The 25,200-nt window shown below is 37.2% G+C and overlaps 1 protein-coding gene across 1 annotated transcript; it reads left to right on the top strand.

Moving 5' to 3' along the window:
* Positions 1 to 19,213: 19,213 nt before the first annotated feature.
* LOC127972793 (olfactory receptor 6N1-like) lies at positions 19,214 to 20,179 on the top strand. The gene has a single exon (XM_052576577.1). The coding sequence runs from the start codon at positions 19,217 to 19,219 to the stop codon at positions 20,177 to 20,179; it is 963 nt and encodes a 320-aa protein (XP_052432537.1). The 5' UTR covers positions 19,214 to 19,216.
* Positions 20,180 to 25,200: the final 5,021 nt, after the last annotated feature.

The following is a 25,200-nucleotide window of genomic DNA, read 5'->3' as shown; positions in this document are numbered from 1 at the left end:
CTGTTGTAAAGAATTCAGTTCAAAACAGGTGAAAGACACTGTAATCACACAATGGGTTTGGGATTGGGAGATTTTGTGGAATGTAGATTTTGAGCAGTGGGATGACCCTGCGGTGCCACCATATGGTTCAGTATCAGAATGAGCTTTATTGCTAGGTATGTTCACACATATGAGGAATTTGTTTTCATGACAGAAGCTCCGTAGTGCAACAGAATGACAGCGACAGAACAAAAAAAATAAAATAATAAAAAATACTAAAAGTACAAAAAATACAAATAAGTAGATAAGGAGACAATATACAAATGGACAGTTGTATGGCAGGTATATTGCAATGAGCAGTTATGTATGTACAGGTATATATGTGCAAAAAATTAAGTGTACACTAAGTATGTGTGTTAGATAAATAAGTGTATGTGTATGTAAATATAAATAGTGTAGGGGTTTCCACAGTTATTATCAAGTGTTCATAAGATGGATTGCCTAAGGGAAGAAAATGTTTCTGTGTCTGGTCGTTCTGGTGCCCAGTGCTCTGTAGTGTTGACCAGATGGCAACAGTTCAAAAAGGAAGTGTGCTGGATGTGAGGGGTCCAGAGTGATTTTGCCAGCCCTTTTGCTCACTCTGGATAAGTACAGTTCTTGAATAGAAGAGAGGGTTGTACCAATGATTCTCTCAGCAGTCCGGACTAACCTTTGTATAGTCTTCTGAGGTCAGATTTAGAAGTTGAGCTGAACCAGACAGTTACTGAAGTGCAGAGGATGGATTCAATGATGGTGGAGTAGAACTTTTTCAGTAGCTCCTGTGGCAGGTTAAACTTCCTCAGCTGGCAAAGGAAGTACAACCTCTGCTGGGCCTTTTTCACAATGGAGTCAATTTGAATGTTCCGATTCAGGTCCTAAGCAATTGTGGTTCCCAAGGTACCTGAATGACTCCACTGCAGTCATAGGGCTGTTCATGATGGTGAGTGGGGGGAGTGCAGGGGGGTTTCTCCTGAAGTCCACGATCATCTTCACTGTTTTGAGCGTGTTAAGCTACAGGTTGTTGAGAGTGCACCAGACAGCCAGCTCTTTAACCTCCCATCTGTAAGCAGACTTGTCATCATTCTGAATGAGGCAGTTGCGTTTGGTGTCATCTGCAAACTTCAGGAGCTTGGCAGAGGGGTCCTTAGACAAGCAATCATTAGTGTGCAGAGAGAAGAGCAGTGGGTAGAGAACGCAGCCCTGGGGAGCTCTGGTGCTGATTGTAGGGTTGCTGGATGTGTATTGTTCCCAGCCTCACTAGCTGCTGCCTGTCTGTCAGGAACCTGTTGATCCACTGACAGACGGAGGTGGGCACGGAGAGCTGAGTTAGTTTGGGCAGGAGGAGGTTTGGGATGATCGTGTTAAAGGCCGAGCTGAAGTCCACAAACAGGATCCTCACATAATTCCCCGGTCTGTCTAGGTGTTGCAGAACATAATGCAGTCCATTGTTTACTGCATCATCCACAGACCTGTTTGCTCTGTAGGCAAACTGAAGAGGATCCAGCAAGGGTCCAGTGATGTCCTTCAGGTGGGCCAGCACCAGTTTTTCAAATGACTTCATGGCCACAGACATTAGAGCAACAGGTAGAGGTGATCAGGGAGTGTTGCAGGAGTTGTTAATGGTGTGAGCGGTTGTGTGGAGAGGTGTTCAGGGCGGGTTGCAGGAGTGGATGGTGTGAACGGTTGTTTGGAGAGATGTTCAGGGTGGGTTGCAGGAGTTGTGAAAAATAGTGTGAACGGATGTGTGGGGAGGTGTTCAAGGCAGGTGATAGGTGTTCTTCTTTCAAACCTGCAGTAAAACTCATTCAAATCATCTGTCAGTTGTTGGTTCTCCACAGTGCTGGGGATGGCGTCTTGTAATTGGTGATCTCCTTCAGACTTTTCCACAGTGATGCCGAGTCGTTGGAAGTGAACTGAGTCCTTATTTTTCCAGAATAATTCCTCTTTGCCACTTTGATCCCCTCTTCCAGTGTGTATTCAGCCCATCCATAGAGGACACTGTCCCCCTTCATGTAAGCATCCTCTTTGGCCTGACGGAGCTGTCTGAGTTTTGCAGTGAACCATGGTTTGTCATTGTTGTAATTTAGTTGAGTCTTGGTAGGAATACACATATCCTCACAGAAACTGATATAAGATGTTACAGTCTCTGTGAGTTCATCCAGATCGGTGGCAGCAGCTTCAAAAACACTCCAGTCAGTGAGGTCAAAAGAAGATTGTAAATCCTGCTCTGCTTCATTAGTCCATCTTTTTACAGTCCTTGATACAGGTTACAGCTCATGTTATTATTATTATTACTACCATGTAAATGATAAATTTCTCTATTGTCTTAATACAGAGAAAGAGCCAGCCTGTTATTTCAAGATCCTAAATCCAGTCTCTCTATTAATATATACTGTAAGTTGCTTCCTGTCTCACTGCTGTGAATTTAGCTTTATTGCATGGCAAAAAACAACAACAACCATGTCTTGCCAAAGCACTGACAGAAACCATTGATGCACACTCCAACACTCCACCAACTGAAGGCGAGTCACTGATGTGAGGCCTTTAAAGTCTGATAAGATTCACACCTCTCGGGATGGGCTAGTCCAATGAGAAAGGCTGAAATTCCAAGTGGGAGGTACTGGAGAGTTTTATGGCCCTTTGTCTGAAAGCATGGTAATAATTTGCATATGGACTCGATTGGGTGTTGATGTAAAATTACTAAAGATTCTTAGAGCACTAATATGTTGCCTATGTACCAACATGTAATATACACTCTCGTTTAGATCATCAGAAGAAAAATTCATAGATACTAAACATGGTAAGATTACATAGGTAAGATTACATGAAGGAGTTGCTCTATCATACCATTACAAAAAAGTAGTATAATTCAAGTCTCTTTTACTAAGTATACTTAAGTTAAGTTCAAGTATATTTTTAAGCATACTTTATGTAACTTTATACAAATATCAGTGTTCTAGTAGTATACTGTACTTTTAAGTGTATTGTTTCACTGGCCCTAAATTGTCCCACTTTCTAGTATATAAAAGTATACCTTTAATTATCATTTAAGTCTAACAGTAGCAAACATTGAGTACACTACTAGTTTACCTATATGTTTGTAGTTTGTGTGTCTGGCAGCTCTTTCCGTGGAGGACATTGAAGACATCTACCTATTCGGAACCATGATAACAGGTCTTCTGCTGATTGGATTAGGCTTTGCCCTGGGTTATCAGAAAATTAACAAGACGGGAACAGCTGTCCAAAGCCTCACAAGACTGCCCGTCATGATTGAAGTAGTGGGCAGAGCAGTCAGCATTGAGACTGAGACCATTAACCGCAATATGGATAACATCACGAAGAAGCTCACAGATTTGGAAAAGAAATTGGAGAATTTGGAGACCAATGGACAATGAACAATCATAGTGACCTTGAAAAGAAATGCGTCTACTAGACCAAACAACTGATATCTTATGTTCTTTTGGCTTTCTTTAAAAAAATTTATGTACTATGGATTTTTTCTTAATAATGTTATCGTGCACATCTTATCTCACCAAACATTTCTAATGTGCGATCATATTAAGACGTTTGTCTGTGAGATCTGCGAGATAAACGTTAAAGTACCGGACCGTTAAGCAGTATCGGTAAGAGTAGTAATACCGTTAAAACCTTAACGATACCCATCCCTAGTTTTTACGCCACTCGGGCCGGCTTCGGTCAAATTTTTACATCATAGTTCAGAAACCGGTCGGGTCTTAAGTTTCTCCTTATTTTTATATTTTATACATACATCAGTTAGTGATGGAAAAATAATAATAATTGCCACGCTGGAGGAAATAACACAAGACCGTGCTACCACCCCTGTGAAGAGACTGTGTTTCATGTCCCGCAGCAGCAGTGCGAGCCGTCAGCAGTTGAACAGTTCTGCGTTCAAATCCACGCAAAAAACTACCATACTACCATAAATGTGGCAGGAGGAAATAGCACGGAGATATTTGAATTATTTACTAGTGTTTTCTGATTCTGTGTCGCAAGGATGAATTGCCAATCCTGACTTGCCCTTCTCCATTAGACTTGCCTTTAGAGAGAAGTGCATTTTTATGGATTGTGATTATAATGAAAAAGTTTTAGTTTTTTATTTGTTTTATTTTGTTTAGTCATTTAAAGCTTTCTATAGATTTATTTATCATGTCTGTGAGGCATGTTTTCGCTGAGTGTCGTTTCATTTTTGTTCTCCTGTTAAAGACGACACGGCAGAAAGCACATCACGTTTTTTTTCCATTCTACAAAAGCACAACATTTGTTGATATTGTGAATGCATACAAATAAAAGCAGATCACAGCCACCGATGAACCTTAAGCCGAGTTCAGACTGCATGATTTTTTCAAAGTAGTCAGGTCACTGTTCTTTTCACACTGCATGAATATCTTAGCCAGAATTCAGTCACTGCTGTGTTCACACTGCACGATGGATCAGCGACAGAAGGTTTTACACTGCATGACTTTACAATGGGAAGAATCGCCGACAGCTCTGTCTGGAACGCAAACTACGTTTCACAACCAAACAGCCGCGAGATGTGACAAGGAAACAACGTGATAACACAAGTGCAAGACACATGAGACTGGGATAGCTCAGATGAAATGTCAAATTTATACTAATGTATCTTCCATTTCATGGGTCCAAATAGACCGAGAAGAAAGCCTTTTTCTGAAATGAAGCCATGCTTGCTGATATTGTGGTTTATAACTCCTCGCTGAACTCCCCGCTGCTCTGTAGCTTGCTCTCTTATTGGCTGTCGGTCATCGCTGATGTAGTTTTCAGTCAGAACACTTTTCAGACAGCATGATTTTGAATCGCCGACAGGTCCAGATATTTAGAATGAACAATATCTCACGGGCATCAGCGACTTGTCGGCGATTCTCTCAGATCGTGTTTTTGCTCATTCACACTGCATGATTGTCACTCGCGTGAACGAGCACAGATTTGCCTGTGATTCCGGGCATGTATCTGCGATTTCTCAAAACCTGTCGGCGAGCCAAAAACTGGGCTAAAGTCGTGCAGTCTGACCTCGGCTTTAACCTTAACCTTAATAAAAACAAAACAAAATAACAACCCCTTGAAATTACATAAAACTGTACTATTTTAATGCTAGTAAATGCTGTTTAAAGAGGAGGAGGAAAAAAGACGTGCTCGGGCCGGTAATTCTGATGTCGGACACAACCCGGGCTAAAGGGCCTAAATTTAAGACCCGTGCAGGGCTCTATAGCAGAAAATAACAGTTGCCATACCTTAACCCTGTCAGATGTGCCGTGAAAAAAACTTACCAGACTTCAAATATCTATTATAATCTATTATCATTCTTTTATATCAGAGGGTTTTGCAAATATTTAACAAATTATAAGTATTAAAAAGAGATTGTCAGTAAGATCTACGTAACACTGGATCCTCAAGCTCTCAGCGAAACCTCGTCACTTCACCCGCCTCCAATCCAAACATGCAGGAGACAGAACTCTCAGAGAGACAAATAACTGTTTGTGTGTCATATTGTGACTGTATTTGCTTGCTTAAACTCAGCAAACTATGAAAAATAACTCTTACATATTACTTGCGAGGAGGCTTTATATGCACAAATAAGATATGACTGTGAGGGCACATAATACAGCCTTTGGAGTGCGCGAGTATTCCTTAAAATACTTAAAGTAGTGCAAATTATATAACAATGACCCGATTAGTCAAGTTCTGTCGACTGTCCCGAATTGCGAGTGAAAGTTTTGTATCGCAGCTTGCAGCAGGTTGCTGTAGTGAAGACAAGATGCGCTGATGAGAAGCTGATTTCGAATGACTGATTTAATCCTATAGTTTGTATGGATTTATTTTATTATTCAAACCTATATGATATGTTGAAAAAATACAGGATTTCTCTCATTATGAGCTTTAAAGCTTCAATAATTATTGAAACCATTCAATATAGCTACACACACTCCCCCGCTAAATTTAGGACATGACTAAATATAACATATAATACAGAGATTTGTAAAACAAAAGTCCTATACTTCTTCTAAACTTTTTTTTTAGGCCTGGAATTTGATGTTTTAAAATTGCATGGCATTTCCATGTTTTTCATGGCATTGCAGACCCTAAAAGCATCTGATTCACATTCTTAATCACGTAAACTGGTCCACCAGTGTGATTGCGTGAATGCTCCATTACCTCTCCCTTCTGTAATCACATGCCGGATCCATTACCCCGTTTTGTTCCGGGACCTCGCAATTTACAAATTAAGCACTGGAACAGGGTATCTGCTTGTAAAAAAAAAAAAAACATTTTATTCTAGCTTCATACACTTTCATGTGTTTCATAAGAAATAAAGAATAACATTTTGAACAAAAAGCTGAAAAAAGACTATGAATTGGATTAAGAATGATAATCAAAATGTAGATGGAGTCGATCAACACCCCAAAGCTTGACTGTAATTATTACCTCTTCATCTGTCATTTTATTCCATAACTTTACAGTTTTGATGCTGTTTCATGTCAGATGATTGTGTTACATGTGTTAGTATCTGGTGTTTTTTTTTCTTCTTCACTTGTGTTTTCATGGAAAGTCTGTACAGAAGATGTGTACTAGCGCCCTCTACTGTGTAATAATGAAAACACGGATTCTAGGAGTATAGCTCAAATATATTTAGAATTTTTGTAAGTATAAGTCAAGTATACTTAAATGTCATTTTAATTATATTTATGAGGAGTACATAAAGCACATTTCTGAGAAGTACATAAAAAGTAAACTAAAAGCATACTTTCCTATTTTATACTAATAGTATACTAATAGTACACTTTAATAAACTTATTTTTTCATGAGGGTAAGCATGCATAAAACAGTATACAATAAAAAAAGACAATATACAAGAAAAGTAACAAAATGCACAATGACCTGAAGTACAGTATATGCGTGTTCATTCAAATAAAGAGTTTCCTATGAATTATGAGTATGTTTTAGAGAGACTTGAGTAAGAGTTGCTCTGCCCACATTTCTTTGTTCAATAAAAGTTGTAACATGGAGTCAGAGACATTTGGATCCATATGCAGTAGTTTACATAGAGTGGTCAAACAGGCATTTATCCAACAACAGCATCAAGTGTGTAAAGGGATATCCAAAATCAGTAACAGTACCAGGCAGAGGTCAGGACAGGAGGCAGAGAACCAAAGGCGGTTTACACAATCCAAAGTCAGACACGGAAGGAACAAATACTAGGAAAAATGCTCAGAAATGCTAGACGGGGCTAAACAAGACAGTTCAAACACAGTATATATAGGGGAGTGGTAAAGGGGAACACCTGGTGGTGATTAGCCCTATGCATGGGATTATGGGAAATGGAGTTGGGAATGGAAATGGACACCAAATACAAGAGTCCTGAGTGGACTCCAGCTGATGATCATGACACTAGTGTCATCAGATGGTTTGTCTTTGGTTGCCATGAAACCAGAGGCCTGTTCTGCCCTTTTGAGGTGTTACTTGCATTTCAGGGGGAAGGGACCATAGACCCTCATAGTTGGCCCTTTGGTTAGATAAATATAGATATAAACAATATATCTAACAAATAGCTTTGTGTATGATTGGTCCAAATGCTGGAGATACAAATTCAAATTTCGAGACAACACTAATGGCAAGGACTGTTACTGTCAAAGAAACCGAACTGTTCATAAGGTAATTATGAATTAACGAGACAGCAGAAACTTCAAACAACACTTCAATTCGTGGGAGGTGCCTTTAGTCTTTATTACTCTTGATAAACGGTGACTGTGTATAGCATTTTTAGAAGGACACACAGAGAGAAAGGCATTTCTTGTTTGTGGATTAATATGATTTTTTATTGTGAATCTTCTCCATCAAGCTCAAAATAATGCAATTTTCATAGATCATGCTCATTATATCAGAATATTTTCCATGGAGGTAATATATGTGAATGATAGATTATCAATATAATTTGTGAAGAATTTTATAAAAACAGCAATTGTTCCAGATTTTGAAATGTAAACTTTTACATGTTTTATTTTGCGCTGACAGTGAAATGCTTGTGTACTTGTCGTTGCTTTTAAAAATAATTTTTATATTTCAGTGAATTTGCAAATAGTATCTTGCTAAGATAATGAATTGTTTTTAATTCATTCACCCATGAAAGGTAAGCTATTCAACCCCTTGAGAAAAAAACACATTTATGTAGTGCATATCTACAGCAGCTAATCTAAATAAGGAATAAGAAGATTACTGTATGTGTATTCTGATTATAACTTTTATTATTGGAGATAAATAAATCATTAATGACTGATATAATTTCTACTACTGTAAAAGTTTTCTGTATTTGTTGTGAAACTTTTAGTAAGAGTTGCATCATTTTTTATCAAAAGATTAAGAGTTTATGTGTCAGAATGACTCTGTCAAATTTAAGTTGTTAAGCACTCATAATAGATGACTAGCTATGTGTTGAATCACAGAAGACCATGTACAAACAGCTCTGACAGTAAATATACATCTCTATAGTCATTTTTATTTGTTTTTGGTCAAACACGGTGGACCTATGTAGACGAAGCATGTTAGGCCTGTTCTGGCAGCTGTTAAAAAACATTTATAGAGTAATTATTCATATTTGATTTTGAAATCACTGTTTATGTTTCTGATCTTCACAATTACAATAACGACTTAATTTCAGTCCGGAGTGCAAAGTCAATGTGTAGTTATCGAAATTTCAAATAGAAATATAGCTGCAAGCAGCGATGGCGGGCTCTAGCCACCAATGCCATCGCCACCCTGGTGGCATCAGGTAAACTGTGCCCAGCGGGCACATGCATTCACAATATCCCTCTGGCAGTGAGGTTTTAAAGGATATGGCAGTTAAAGGGTTAATCCGATATATATATATATATATATATATATATATATATATATATTTAGTAACACTTTACAATAAGATTTCATTTATAAACATTATGTTAACATGAACAATATTTATATAGCATTCATTCATGTCAGTTAATATTCCAAACTTAAACATTAAAACATAGTTTTATTGTGATTTTTTTCCAAGCACATTTTACCAATTCCAAACCATATCAATCTTAATAACTACCATTATTTTTTATTTAATCATTTATGAGTGCTATACAATAGTCCAGGAAAGCTGGAAGAGAAAAACTCCTTATATTCATGTGTGCAGAATCATTAGGCATGTTTTCTTTTACAGATGAAATGCGCTAAAAAAGAGTCTTAACTCAAACTGTTTTAACTCAAAGTCGAAAATTATGAAATACCCATGAGAAATATCAAACACAAATGCAATACAGAAATAGATAAGTTAAGACTTGACCATTGTACAAAAATGCTGACTGGGTCATGAGGTCAGAAAAGAAGATGAAAAAAAAACAGGTCAAGAAGAACTGAAAAAAATAATTGCAAAATAATTAGGAATTAATGTAAAGATTAATTTTTAGTCAATTCTGCAAGACAGACTTTCAGGAAAGGAGGTGGAATAAAAATGAACTCCTAAATCTTAATCCCGGATTCAGGAAAATATATTCCTCATACCATCAGACAAGAGGAGGTGGTGCTGGTCCTTCACGAGTCACTCTAATCTGTTCATAAAGCCTATATATAAAGTCTTAATATATAGTATTTCACAATACTTCATGGTATTCTAATTAAATCATTTTTTGGAATCTTAGATCTCTCAGAACCTGACACATTGTAATTCTGAGACTCCAGGAAAGTGGCAGTTCTGTAAAATGTTGGCGCTGGAGACTAAATGCTCCCTGATAGTTTCACACCTAATTCACTTAACACACACACACACACACATTACCCACAGTGACAGAGGGACAGAGTGACATCAGATGTATGATAGTTTTTTAATTTTCTATCATCCATATAGTGTTGTATAGTCATGAAACTATGCATATTTCCTCAGAATGACTTGTCTTCTATGTGTACATTTTTTTGAAGTGTTTAGAAGCTGCACTTAAAAAAAATAAAAGACATTTACTGGTTACTTTTTTACTGTTATTTCAAAAAATCACCACGACAAAACCATTCAAGCTATTCAAAATTCATCCACACCTGTACTGTACGATACATTCTTTAAACAGTGGTAAAAGAGGATGTGGTGTTGAACCTTCAAGAGTCACTCAAAACGTCTCTGTCCATAAAGCCTATAAAGAATTATTCTTAATATACGGTTCACAATACTTCAGCTTGTTATTCTAATTAAGTGAGGGTCATTTTATCTGTAAAATACATAAAATACATATTATTTTTCTTTGAAAGATTTCTATAAATGATTTAAATCATACTTGTTTCTACAATAATTATTTAAAAGTAATCCTATAGCTCCATCTGGTGGCCATTATTGGTACTAAGAATTGCAAGCTTGATTTATATGTTATGATAGTTTTAATTTTATGCTGGCTCTTGAAAATGGTAAAGCTATGAAACTTACTGTGCTTCCTTCAAATGATGACTTCTACGTATATAAAAAATTATGAAGAGTTGGAATTAAAAATTTTAAAGATATAGTAAAATAACTATTGTATTATTTTATGTTCACTTAATAAATCGCTATGGCCACACCATTTAAGGTATCCTAAACCCATTCGAAATTTAACATCTTCAGTATATGTCTTCATGTTAAAACAGAACTACTTGTGTCTTCTTGGAGGAGAATGAATTCATTTACAGGCTGAGTTTATCATAAATCCACAATAACATTTCTGAGTTCTGTATCAATCTGTGTTTTTGTTTGTTTATTTTTATTTTTTTATTTTTCAGAGGAAGATAACTGACCCTTTACTCTCCTTTTTAATAAATGAGCTATTTATAGCTGTATTTATAAACTGCTTACTACTGACTATTAATATTGGGACAAGGCTTTATAAAGCATGAACTGACTATTTACTAATGAGTGCAGTTATTATAAAGTGTTATCAATGCATTTGCTAATGTTAACAAATTAGACATTATTTTACAGTGTTATCAAATCCCTTAAATGATTTTAAATGATAGTGTTTTGTAATGATTTTATTGACCTACAAGCATTTGTGAAAGTTCTGCTTGCATTACAGCTTAGTCTTGATCTGTGAGCTGAACAGATTTACTGTTACATCCATGAGATTATGTAAATTCAAATAAATATCATGTCACAGGATGTCAGAAGTCAGTATCAAATTAATTAGAAATTATTATTTGCAGCACAAATAAGGTTTTTTAGGATTTTTTAAAATCCCTAAAACTGTCAGAAAAGGATGAGGCCCAAGATTTCTATGTGAGTGGCTAAATTTATTTGTTTTTATAACTATAATGCATAAACTATGAAATTATACAAAATGTATAAAAAAGTACAACAGTTATTCTTTTCCAATGTTTTTTTATTTTTGTATTTTTGTATTTTTTTTATTTACATTTAAAAAAATTAGCTTATGGCAATCATTCTAAACAGCTTGAATAAAACCTGTTAATATTTATTATAGACCACTGTAACTGTGTATAATCTAACAAACAAGTTTATTATGAAAATAAAAGTGTGTACACCAGATAAATTGGACGATAAAGAAATTGCTAACAATAGTATAATAGAGCATGTTTTAGGTTTTTAGGCGTTTAGATGCAGAAATGGACAAATCAAATGTAAAATAAAATGTAATTGATTTAATTAAATATAGATTAAGTCTTGTTAGAGCAAAATAATAAATAAATACGTACACACATTAAAAAAAAAGGAGCCAAGATGAATGAGTTTAATTTTTTATATAGATTAAAATTGAAGACAGAAGCAGCTGGTATATGCGGTCACTTAATATTAAAATCCAGTAGATCCACTTCAGATTTATTTCTCAACAGTTTATGTTCACGTGGCAGTTTTCGTTTATATTAGCCAAGCTATTATGTATTTTGAAATAATCTTGTCCGTGATGTGTTCGTTCTTACGACGAAAGGCAGAATCCTGCAGCTCGAGAGATATATGTTATTCTGCCAGTCGCGCTTTCAAACAGTCTTGCGCACATAAACGTGTCACAAACACCTGCATTTAGCTCGTGTTGTGTTATAATGGGTGTATTGTGTGCATTTATGGCAAAAATGTATTTTAAAAAGCTCTTAAACAAGAATAAATTCGTTTGTTTTGAACTTGTGACACTGTGCGCGCTGATCGGAGGCAGAGATTTCAGATAGGCAGCCGCGCAGGCCCGTCGTCAAGGGGGGGCATCGGGGGGCAGTGCCCCCCCAAATGACTTTTTGTGCCCCCCTAAACGTAATGCACAGAACAATTAACCAAACTTGCATTACTGTGCATTCACACCGCCGGCGTCGAGAGCGTCAAAGTGGCCGCAAGTCATTCATTTTCAATGTAAGCCGGCGTCGAGCAGCGGCGCGACTTGGCCTTTGAGTTTGAGAGCGTCGAGCAGAGTTTAAATCAAGGCAACTTTATGGTAATGAGCTATGACGCGGTTGGGCAGCAACCAATCGGAACGTAGAAGTCAACCGCTTGAGAGGATTCCAGAGGACGCAGCTCCGATCACATTAGTTCCCAAGCAAAATAGAGGATAGGTTGATTATTGCTGTTTGGCGTTTGCAGTAATCTATGATGTGTCCCTGTTTGCGTACAGGGACATAAAAAATAATTAAAAGTGATACGTGGACAAAGGTGTCTGAGATCGTTCATTTTAAGTAAAACATTTAATGAGATCAACTTATAACGTTAACCTCCTTGTGGTTAGTCTGCATAAGATCAACAAGTCTGTTTGCTTTGCGGCCACTTTTAATACAAAATAAGCATTCTGTCTACGTCAGAGCATCTGAGAGCTCACGAATCTTTCTGCAGCGTCGTGAGCAGAACGGCGAGAGAGATTTTGGACGCTTCCGACGCCGCCGGTGTGAACGCGCAGTTAGACTTTTGATATTGAATGTTATTGATTTAGATCATTGCCTTAATAACGTTGTTTCAGCAGAACTTGGCTCACAGGAACAGTAATCACTACAACGGTAACAATAGAAATGCATAACACACTACCTTCAGAAATGATTCAGACGATTCATTATTCAACGCATTATTACACATAACATAATTTTAAATATAATTATATTCATAAATGACTGTTAAAACATCCCAAAACAGCACCCAAACCTTGCAAAGACCTACCTAATTAATTATTCAAATACAACAGCCAATGGCAAGTCTCCAGCAGCAGACCTTTCAATATGTTATTTTTGTGTTAGTAGTTTTATTAATTCAAATTACAATATGCAGTTTGTGTGTAAGTATATGTATATGTATATATAAATCATGCAATTCATTTAGTTAAGCATACAGTATTGTATTGTTTATACGCAATTCCCTTGCGCAGCTGAGCTGCACATTGCATGCGATCTCAGAATAAATTTTTGGCGGTTTTGGAAATGTTAAGAGACAATAAACAGAGACGTTGAGATCAAACGGTGAAGTATTTTATTTGAATAATTGAACAAAACAAGACTATTGTGGTCTATTTTAGTTATAGCCTAATATGGGTTTATGTTATGGTCTGTCTCAGATCATTAAAAAAAGTGTGCCCCCCTATGAAAATTAAATGCCCCCCCATTTGGTTTGTTCTGGCGACGGCCCTGCAGCCGCGAATATTTCATTTTCACACAAACAGTTCAAAAACATCTTAATTTAGCTCTTGGTGTGTTCTGATTGGTGAATTGTGTGATATCGCTGCAATACTTTATTTTTAATAGCTATAAAACAAGAATAAACTCGTTTTCTTCTGAGCTCGTCATTCCACACGCTCCTGCTCAGAGCGGTGATTCATCTCTCGTGTTTCTCACGTATCACTGACCACACATCAATTATTAATGAGCCCTGACCTGATAATAATCATATATGTTGGTTTAGCTTGTCAGTGTGAATTAAATCCAAGTATTTATTTGTATTTTAACCGATTTAAAAGTGAAACCAAAAGAGAGTCTCCTCCCTTTTTTAGTCCGGTAACTGCACCCGTAGGGGCGCATTTTCTCTCAGACAATGGAAGTCTAAGCACACACACTCAAACAGATGGACAGAGTGAGATGAGATGTCTGACAGTTTTTTAATTTTCTGTTATCCATACAGTGTTGTAAAGTCATGAAACTATGCATATTTACTCAGAATAACTTTTTTTTCTGTATGAAAAAAGGTTTTGAAGTGTTTGGAATTTAAAAATGCAGGAAAATTAATAATTCCATTTTTACTGTCATTTAAAAAAATCACCACGACAAAACCATCCAAGCTATCCAAAACCCATTCACAATTTAAGTTCCTCAATGTTTTTTCAACAATTACACCAAGTTTGGTGTGTATAGTGTTACTCTCCTCTGAGCAGTATGCATTAATTCACAGCTAAATGTAAAAAACAATCCACATTCAAATCAAAATAGCCGACTTCCTGTTGGTCGTAGCTGATGACTGTGAATTAGAAAGTTGTCCGTCTTGATAAGAACAATTTTTGTACTGAGTTTGGTGTCTGTAGCTAAAACTAACCCCCCCACTTTTGACAAAAGGTGGCGCTATAGAGTGCCTCTTCCACGCCCTCTTATGAACTTTTGCCAGTGTCTAGCTGTCACTAATACTGATATGTTTTCTGAGTTTGATGAAATTCTAAGCATGTTATATGCCTCAAAATCACCTGAGAAGTATTCCAGTTTGACATGTTGCCACGGCAACAATAGTTTTAGATATCAATATCCCCCCAGCAGATTTATATCGGCTGTGTTTTAACATTATTCTGATGAAGTTTGAAGCAAATCGAGTAAAAATAAGATGCTGAATTCAAAGCATTTTGAAAATGACACACTTCCTGCTGCCAGTTGGTGGCGCTATAACTTTGACTCCTAATAGTCACATATATGCGATCGACATCATACAATGAATAATCTGATGAAGTTTGATTAAAATTAGGAAATGTATGTGGATGGTATTAGACACTTCCTGTTTCTCAATTTTAGCCATAAATTCAACGCCTCGCTACGAGCAAACCGTTCGAGATATCAAAAATCCCCTGGCAATTTTTCATCCCCAATGTCTTGAGATCATGTTGACCGAGTTTGGTGGCAATCGAGTAAAAAACCGCTGTAGAGCCCCTGTGCCATGCCCGGGTCCCAACCTCTGCAGGCTCCTAAAGGCCACAGATTCCAAAGTGTGTGCCAATTTTCAAGACTTTTTAAGCATGTTAAGGGCCCCAAAAGCCTCCGTAACGTTAGAAAAAAATATATATAATAATAATAATAATAATAATAATAATAATAAATAATCCTAAGGAAAACAATAGGGCTCTCGCCCTCCAGGCTTGAGCCCTAATAATAGGCTACATACCTGAATACTGTATTGTTTTTTTCTCCCGTTTATGTTATGACCGAGCTTACCTGCATGGCTTTTAGTCAAGTGTGTGTACATTTAGTGAAATATTGATGTATTTACACAATTACTTGGTGAATGAAATGGGTTATCAAAATGGTTTCAAATACAAAAACTGATCACTCACAGACAATTCGCTGCAGCTTCATCAATCAAACTGCGAGCTCATAATTCCCACCATCCGATGATGACATTCGGATATCATCACAAATTAAAAATACCTTAAAACAGAATTATGTTTTCGAAGCCTTTTAATTCAAATTCAATACACTGTGGCAATCTATAGTATGGTCTTAATGATATAGAGGCCTTTTTATGTGTGCTTTGTTCACAATACGTTTTCAAACTTCTGAGCAAAAGTTGCATCATCTTTGACTGAAAGCATTTTTGCTCCAGGGTAACTTCTTTGTTTGTCACACCTCACCTGATAATGAGCCACTTAGAGACACAGGGACATGTAGAAACAAAATAATGTTTGATAAACAAAATGTCACTCAGCGATCATGAAAGAGGCCTTAATCTTCAGGGACCAAGAACAAGCCAATTAGGACTCTGGGGAAAATACGCTTTTTATGGCAACTGTTTCTATGCTATTTACTGTTCATCAACAACAAAATAATTGCTTTTATGATGTTAACAATTAATTTCATTGAATGTCACCTAGCAATTAAACAGTAAAGGTCTAGAGAGACATCCATACATCTCAATAATAATCAACAAAGAGAAGAGGAAGAAAAAAAAAAACGTGACACCTGTAATGCTGTTAAAGCAAGATGTCATTAATGGCCTGCTTTGACAGGTAATCCATGACCCATGACCACCTGATGCAACCATGCAAGAAAATCCTTCTCTGCTTACTGTCACCTAAGCAGTAGTGAATTATAATAGGTTATTAATTAATATGCCCTAAAGAGATGCTAAATTATTAACAGATTAATCAATTTGTGGTATAATTGGCCTAGAGACTTCCAAATAATCCCAGTGGAGAGATTATTTAGATAAGTGTTAACACTGTGTATCACTGTCATGTGGCCTGCTGTCTGTGAAGTATATATGGAATTATATAATCCTTCTAACAACACAGATTGCCTTTACTTTATCACATATTCTATATGAAGTGCATACAAATTTTTTTCCTTCGTCAAGTTTTCAAGTTTTATCTTCTCACTCTAAGTATGTCTTAAATATAGGACTAATGTACAAACACATGCAGCAAAGCCAGAAAAAAAAGTATAAGTGACAGAGTCAAGATGTGTAGGATCGCCTCAGTCTGCTGGGCAAAGTTCCAGAAGAGGCAAAGAGGCCGTTCTGGGTCATGGGGGCAGTGAGGAAATGTTCTTTGTCTGCGTCCTTCATGCTGGCCAGACACAGCCAGAGGTGGCACTCCTGGACAACAAGAGTTGACTTTGCATGACCCAGAGAACTCATGGTGACCCTAAGAGAACGAGGTCAGTTGCAGTTAGGAGCTCTTTCATAACTTTTTGGTTTGTGACCACTCTCTTGCAGGTCCTTCAGTGCCTTAGCCTAGTGGCAGCTTCAGCACAGACGGCACCATCAAGAGTGGTGAGGGAGGAAGAGCTAGCAGGTTGGGTTCTGGCAGTGAAAGATGCCATCCATGACCTGATATGCTCCTCATGCACCTCCAGGAAGAATGCAGGGTGCACCGAAGCAGGGTGCTGAGAACCAGCGCGGGCCACCCCGAGAAACCAGTCATCCAAGCTTGAGGGCTCAGGACACTGTGGAGACTCTACACTCGAGCCCTACCATTTCAGCATCCTAGGAAAGCATTTCCATCATTTCTGGATCTGATTCAGGCAATTCTACCATCCCAGAAGGCAGCAGAGCATCAAAATCTTCCTCTTCCAGATGCAGTATTCAACATACAATCTTTAGGAGGAGCGCCGTAAATACTGCTAGTACGCTCCTTGTAGAGGGCCTAGCGTGTTCCTTTGGCAGCTCAACTGGTTGTTGTTAAAAGTTAAAGGGATAATTCACCCAAAAAGGAAGATTATGTCATTAATGACTCACTCTCATGTCATTCCAAACATGTAAGACCTCCGTTCATCTTCGGAACACAGTTTAAGATATTTTAGATTTAGTCTGAGAGCTTTCAGTCCCTCCATTGAAGCTGTGTGTACGGTCTACTGTTCATGTCCAGAAAGGTAAGAAAAACATCATTAAAGTAGTCCATGTGACATCAGAGGGTCAGTTAGAATTTTTTGAAGCATCGAAAATACATTTTGGTCCAAAAATAGCAAAAACTACGACTTTATTCAGCTTTGTTTTCTCTTCCATGTCTGTTGTGAGCGAATTCAAAACCCAACAGTTTAGTGATCCAGTTCGCGAATGAATCACTCGATGTAACCGGATCTTCTTGAACCAGTTCACCGAATCGAACTGAATCGTTTGAAACGGTTCGCATCTCCAATAAGCATTAATGTGCTTCACATAAGCTCAAGATACTTTCATGTTTTATTCTACAACCTAAAACTCACCAGTTACACCCCACTCATGACTTTTTAAAACTGCGACGTTTCAAGTTATTTAGTTAGCTAAATGGCATTAAACGTCATTAAACGTCATTAAACACATTAAACATCATCACGCCAAACAGTTAATCAATTTACAGTATATTCCAATCGTAGTATAATTTATAGTATAATTAATTGTAGAATTTTATATTGTTGTTCGACAACAGAGTTTTTTTTTTGTTTTGTTTTTCGCTTTGCCCCTAAATGCAACACAAGTCTTCAGATGAGACTCTGGGTTCGGACCATAAGGTATGGTTTTTTATTAAAATATTCATATTAATCAGATTTACTCACATTTACTGCACCTTACTTCGAAATGTCCAGAAATACGAGCTTTCATTTGTCCTTGATTTTTTAATTAATTCACTATATTTATTAATAATATCTCATTTCAGTTTTAGGTTGGCTCTAGTTTTGTATTTATTGAAGTTTATATAAGACGGTTCATGTAGCCTGTATCAAAATTCATATACAGAGTAAATCATTTTCACTGAAGGTGTTAAAAATACGTTTGAAAGTTGTGGGAAGCAGTGATGCTGGTGATGTAAAAGAAAGGCAATCGACCGTGGAGGTATAGTTTTTTCCTTTGAAGTTCTGTCATTTTTATTTTGGCTGCAAAATTCATAAAAGGTATATTGTTTTGTTAAGATTATGTTGATGGACAAAACATTTAAGTTTCATGAACTATGATTGAGCACAGACCTTATTTTTTGTGATAATCCAAAAGCCTATTGAAAAATCCCATTAGCTTTTTGTTTAGGGAACCAGTGTGATGCTAACAACCGATCCATACACAAAGTGACGTCATAGTTCCCCCACTCTATTGCATGGCTGGAAATACCTCTCGGCCAATAAGATTAGAAGGCCAGTGTTTTATTTTATTTTATTCTATTTTAGTGAAAACTATTAGGCGTGTTTTTGAAAACTATAATCTTTTGCATCTGGTTTACTTTTCTTTCTTTCTTTCTTTCTTTCTTTCTTGTCCTCATGTAATGATTTAGAGGTTAGAGAACTACATGGTAATTTTGTCACTGTCCCTGGAGGAACTATGTAATTTGCATTTTAGGCCATTGTCTTCATAATTTGTCACATATAAACAAACACATCACCAGCTTTGTGCTTTGACAGTAGCCTATGAAAGAAGTGTGGCAGGTTTGTTTCTCTTTATTCAAACATTTTTTTAAACTATCCAGTTATTGCTATTGTTACAGCTATAGTATATTACTATAATATTAAATGGAACATTTTCTACAAACAGGGACTGATATTCATCATGTCAGTGGGAAACGTCAGCTTTATAAAGGATTTTGTGATAGTTGGCTTTCCTGGACTTCAGCCTTATTACTATGGACTTGTATCAGCACTTCTATTTTTTGTTTATGTGTTTACATTGGTAGGAAATGCTTTATTTTTTATGTTGTTTGTAACGAGTAAGAGTCTTCAGAAACCTGTTTACTATTTCATTATAAATCTAGTCATGTGTGATGTACTATTTAGCACCGCAACATTACCGAAAATAATCAGTAGGTACTGGTTTCAAGATGGAACCATTTCATTCTTGGGCTGTTTTGTTCAGATGTTCTTTGTGCATTATTTTGGCAGTGTCTGTTCAGTTATTCTGGCAGTAATTGCTATAGACCGCTATGCAGCAATTTGTTACCCGCTTCAGTATCATAACATCATGACAAACCAAAATGTACTCATTCTGTTCTTTGGTTCTTGGATTTTGGGTTTGCTAGGCCCCGTGGCAATGGTCATTCGAGCTTATCCTCTCCCTTATTGTGCAGAAAACACAATTATACACTGTTACTGTGATCATGTTTCCATCACAACACTGGCATGCACAGACAGATCACTATATAGTATTCCAGCGCTCATCTATGCCTTTGCAATACTTTTGGTGCCCTTTGCTGTTATTATATTCTCTTACTGCTCTATCTTTCTAGCAGTTATGCAGATTTCAGGTACTCAAGGAAAGATGAAGACTTTATCCACCTGCAGTCCTCAGCTCATCATAATTGCTCTATTTTTCCTACCCAGGTTATTTAACTATTTGTCTGGCAACATTGGTATAAAGTTCAGCACTGATTTGCGATTAGTTATTATTATGATGTATAGCTTGTTGCCACCCATGATCAACCCCCTCATATACTGTTTGAGAACAGAAGAGGTAAAAAAGTTACTAAGTAGAGTATTTCAAAAGAAACAAATAGGTATTCCTTTACGGTTGATCTGATGTGCTTTATTTAATGAGGTGGCCAAACTGTTGCCATTGTAATAAGGTCCTCAACACTAGATATCTCTTTGTATGTACCATAATCCAGTTAGTTAATAGACTAATAGAAGTCTTTTTTGAAGGGCACCTGAAAATGTATTTTATCTTCATGAAATTATGATTTATGTTTATGTGTTTTTTTTTTTGCACCTTCTGCTGTAACATTACTTACAGTGCTAGTAATATATTATAGACATATAATATGGAAGTTTTATTATGATAATTTATGCAAGAGGTAGGCCTAAAAGGACTTTTTTCACTCACAATCGTAAATTCACCATGTACTGTTATACAAATATAAAAAAAATTGAATGATATGCCATATCATTATGATTCAGGATGACTTCTCTGAGCAGTTTTAATTTTGCCTGAACACCCAATCGTTGCACAAATGGAATACAAAACAAACTTTATTTTATCTTAGTTTCTGTTAATGTTGCAGAGAAAACTGGCTTCTGTTGTTGAACATGTTGTAATTGTTGATTATATTCTTTGTCATAGTTTAGGAAATTCTATATGTACACAACAATGTTTATGGCAGCACATCAGAAAACTTTTTGTAAATAAACCAGAAAACTGTAATGAGTGAGAATTCCAACATTTTCTTGTGCACTGGAAAAGTTTTTTATTTGCACTTAACGCTAGCACTACCGGAATTCTATAACTACTAGAACTGCCAATAGCGGTCATTTTGACTGTTCATACCAGACAGCAGTGAATGTCATTTTTGTCATGTTATATTTACTTCAAAGCTTCTATGGTCATGTTTTATGAAAAATGTGGGGTAATTTAAGCATACATAATATAATATGTTCGTGATATTATTGTGTAAGAGCTACTAGACCTCCCACAAAAGTGCATGCCGCAATTTGCTTTCCGCAATTTGCATCCGGCAAGCTGGAGATCTAAGTTTTTCACCGCAGTTAAAATGTTGTTTTTGAAAGTCAAAATGTCAACAAATATAAAATGAAGCAGAATATTTCGTTAGATAAAAACATATTGTGAATTTTGGAAATGATTACTTCTGTCTTTATTCAATACATTTGGCTTTTGGAGTTTACAATCCTTTAGCATTATCGGAAATGTTTGGACCACACGAATCGGAAACAATTGTATGCAGCCTCTAATGAAATCTAGAATGAATAAATAGTTCTGTTATATTAGGACAGATAATAAACTCTGAATCACTCTCAGAATCAGTGTCAGACGAACTGTCAAGAGACCAAGAGACATCGCTCTCTGCTCCTCCATCAGACTCTGCATCATCAATGTTCTCAAGCAAGGATAAAACCTCAGTGACAGTCATTTTCTTTCTTGTTGCCATTTTGACGGTAAAGCTAAGTTTTAGCTTAGCAAAAGCATACAAAACTGACAGAAAAAGGTTGCTAGGCAACAGCTACGCACATCTTTAACGGTGGGAAAAAGCGCTGAGGAGATACAACGCCTGTAAATATGTGCGGTCAAATTGACCGCTATGGCCATTCAAGGTAGAAATACTCAGAACTCTTTTGTGTTTTGTAATTTTAATAAAATAACAATGTTAAAATAAAATTTACATTAATTTAAGAAAAGTCATGGAACTGTAGTTATATGGATTTTACTTCAACAAAGTTATTACATTGCAAATCTTTAAAACGGTCAAAATGACTGCCTTGGTAGTTCTAGTGTTAAGAGTATTTTTAGTTTTTTCTTTTCTTTTTCAGTGAATGTCACTTTAAAGACTCTATACTTTCATTCTTTACATGATAAAGCACTGTCACTATTAAACTGATGGATAAAATTGAATGCCTGTTACTCGATGCAACTCACACACATAGTCATCTAATGAAAATGTTTGTAAAGGGGTCATATAATGTTGCTAAAAAGAACATTATTTTGTGTATTTGGTGTAAAGCAATGTGTTTATGCAGTTTGAGGTTCAAAAAACACATTATTTTCCACATAATGAACATTAATGTTTCTCCCACTTTTCCGAAAAGCTCATCGTTCTAAAAAGCGAGGTGTGCTCTGATTGGCCAGCTATCCAATGCGTTGTGATTAGCCGAATACCCCAGTGTGTGATGAAAATTTTACACCCCTTACTTAGAAACCAGACCATTAATTTTCCTTAATAAAAATAACTAAATAGAAAAATGTATTTTCTAGTTTCTGCATGTTCTAATGAGTGAGATTGTTTCAAATCAAGAAATGGGTTTAGTTTGTCTAATGATAATAATATTATTAATATGAATATGATTATTACTATTATGTGAATGTGATTATCAATATAATCTGTGAAGAATTGTATAAGTTGGAAAGACCAAAGGGCATAACCAAGTATTCAAAGTGCCCCTTGGCCTAACCTGATTTTACCAAGTGAGACATGTTCCTGGGACAACATCGTTGTTGACCCTGGAACAACATTGTGATTAACCAATCAGATTTGAAGAACCAGTTTATAGATTTTGTGAAGTTTATGCTTAAAATCAGTGTTTGGTGCTTGTACATCAGTGTCATTCATCTATCATTTCCTCTGATTTTAGGGATTACTCATGGTTAAGGTTAGGTTTAGGTGTAGGGATATGGTTAAGAATATATTTTTGGAGTAAAATGTTGTTCCAGGGTCAACAAAATATGTTGACCTAGGAACACATCGGACTTGGCAAAATCAGGACGTGCGTGCCCCTTGGGGGTATTAAATACAGTTTTCCACTCATCCCCCTTCCTAATGCTGACCAAATGATTACATTACGTTACGTAGATCCAACTTGGTGAACAAAGATATGCCCTGCAGCCTCTCGAAGGCTGAAGACATCAAGGTTCAACCCTCGGTAATAAATACAAGGATGCAGGGAACCATCCTTCATGCTCACAAAAAGGAATGAAGGACCGATGAGTTTGGCTGACAGAGAATCAGAAATATATTTCTCCATGGCCTCCCTCTCCACAGTGGAAAGAGAGTTTAATTTGCCCTTAGGCGGAGATGTACCAGACAATAAGTATATATCACAGTCATACGGACGGTGCAGAGGAAGAGAAGCAGCCAGGGACTTACTGAACACTCCCTTCAGGTTGAGGTACTCCCCGGGCATGTTAGACAGATCTGTACGCAAAGTGACCCCCGGCTCCGCAGTATAAGCACAGTCATTGCGCTCTTCTGCACTCCTTCTCCTCCCGGGTGAGCTCTGCCCACCTGCATGGGTTCCAGATCGAACGAGTGACTGACCGCATCACCTGAAGGGAAGACTGGATGGGCCTCCATGTCTGGAACTCGACCTCGCTGCACCAGAAGATTTCGACGTTGTAATCTTGCATCTACACAAATAGTGAGATCAATCCATCCAATGTTCCAGGTAACTCCAGGGTGTATATCTCATTTTGGATGCGGTCGGCCAACCCATGCAGAAACATGTCCCACTGTGCCTCATTGTTCGACTTACACTCCGCAGCCAGCATCAGGAATTGAATGGAATAGTCATTAACTGTTCTGTGGTCCTGATGTAAATCTGCTAATACTCTGGCTGCTTCCTTGCCTGCAATCAAAAAACTTCAAAAACACAATCAAAAACTTTCTTGAGTTTGGTGCTGAAAGTCTGGAAACACTCAAGTCAAGTCAAGTCACCTTTATTTTTATAGCGCTTTATACAAAATACATTGTGTCAAAGCAACTGAACAACATTCATTAGGGAAACAATGTGTCTATAATGCAAAATAACAGTTCATCATTGAATTTAGTGATGTCATCTCTGCTCATTTTAAATAGTGTCTGTTATTTTGTTATTTGAAATCAAGTCAACGATATCACTGTAGATGAAGTGACCCCAACTAAGCAAGCCAGAGGCGACAGCGGCAAGGAACCGAAACTCCATCGGTGACAGAATGGAGAAAACACTCTAAACAGTCATGTCCCTGCTCCAAAACAGTGGTTCCCCACAGCGCTGCTCGTCCAGATAGTAGGGTAATGAGAAAAGGTTAGGGTTACGGTTATTGGGAAATGATAGTCCTCTTGGACAGCAGCCAACCCTCCTCAATCTAGGAGCACGGATCCGAGCCATCCGTCCCACCTCATCTTTCATCATTCCAGCACCACTGTCTTGGGCAGCCACCTGCGATCTCTCCGCTTCTTCCTGCTGTCCAATCTCCACAGCACCATGACCTCCTCCCAGGATTGAGGGCTCTCCGACAGCGTGTCCCTCCTTCCTTCCGGGTTTTCGGGTACCAATGTAACAAACTGTCATAGTCACAGCAAGAAGGAGGCAGGAACCGGTGAACATTCAAACAACTTATTATAAAATAAACACAAAAAATATTGTGACAGCCTTGATGACTGCCACGCACAAACAGAACGCAAAACAAAAAATAAAGTCCAGGCCTGGTCCTCTCTCATCTTTCACTGTTGTCACTCCTTCCGTTGCACAGATGTCGTGCATTATCATTAACTCTACCAGCATCGCTCCATTCCCACGGATCTCGACCCCGGCCCTTTCGTCAAAAATATTTGGTGTAATTACGTGACTGTTGTAAATAATTCTGTTCAAAACAGGTGAAAGACACTGTAATCACACAATGGGTTTGGGATTGGGAGATTTTGTGGAATTTAGATTTTGAGCAGTGGGATGACAGTGTGATGCCACAAGGTGGTTACAGCTCATGTTATTATTATTATTACCATGTAAATAAGAAATTTCTCTATTGTCTGGGCCTATATGGAGGCATTTTGTGTGGCTGGATTAATAGAGAGAAAGAGCCAGTCTGTTATTTCAAAATTGTAAATCCAGTCTCTCTATATACTGTAAGTTGCTTCCTGTCTCACTGCTGTGAACTTAGCTTTATTGCATGGCAAAAAAACAAGAATAACCTTGTCTTGCCAAAGCACTGACAGAGCCCATTGATCTAACGGCATTGATGAACGCTCCTGACAGCAAATGACAGTGCTCTGATCCAATGGCATACAGGCATCATCATTTTGACAGTACTCTAGCCCAATTATGTTGGGGTCATAT

The sequence above is a fragment of the Carassius gibelio genome, chromosome B15 (genome assembly GCF_023724105.1).
Source record: "Carassius gibelio isolate Cgi1373 ecotype wild population from Czech Republic chromosome B15, carGib1.2-hapl.c, whole genome shotgun sequence".
In the NCBI taxonomy this organism is placed as follows: Eukaryota; Metazoa; Chordata; class Actinopteri; order Cypriniformes; family Cyprinidae; genus Carassius; species Carassius gibelio.
The sequence above is the reverse complement of the archived record's forward strand: the minus strand, read 5'-3'. Positions and strand labels throughout refer to the sequence as shown.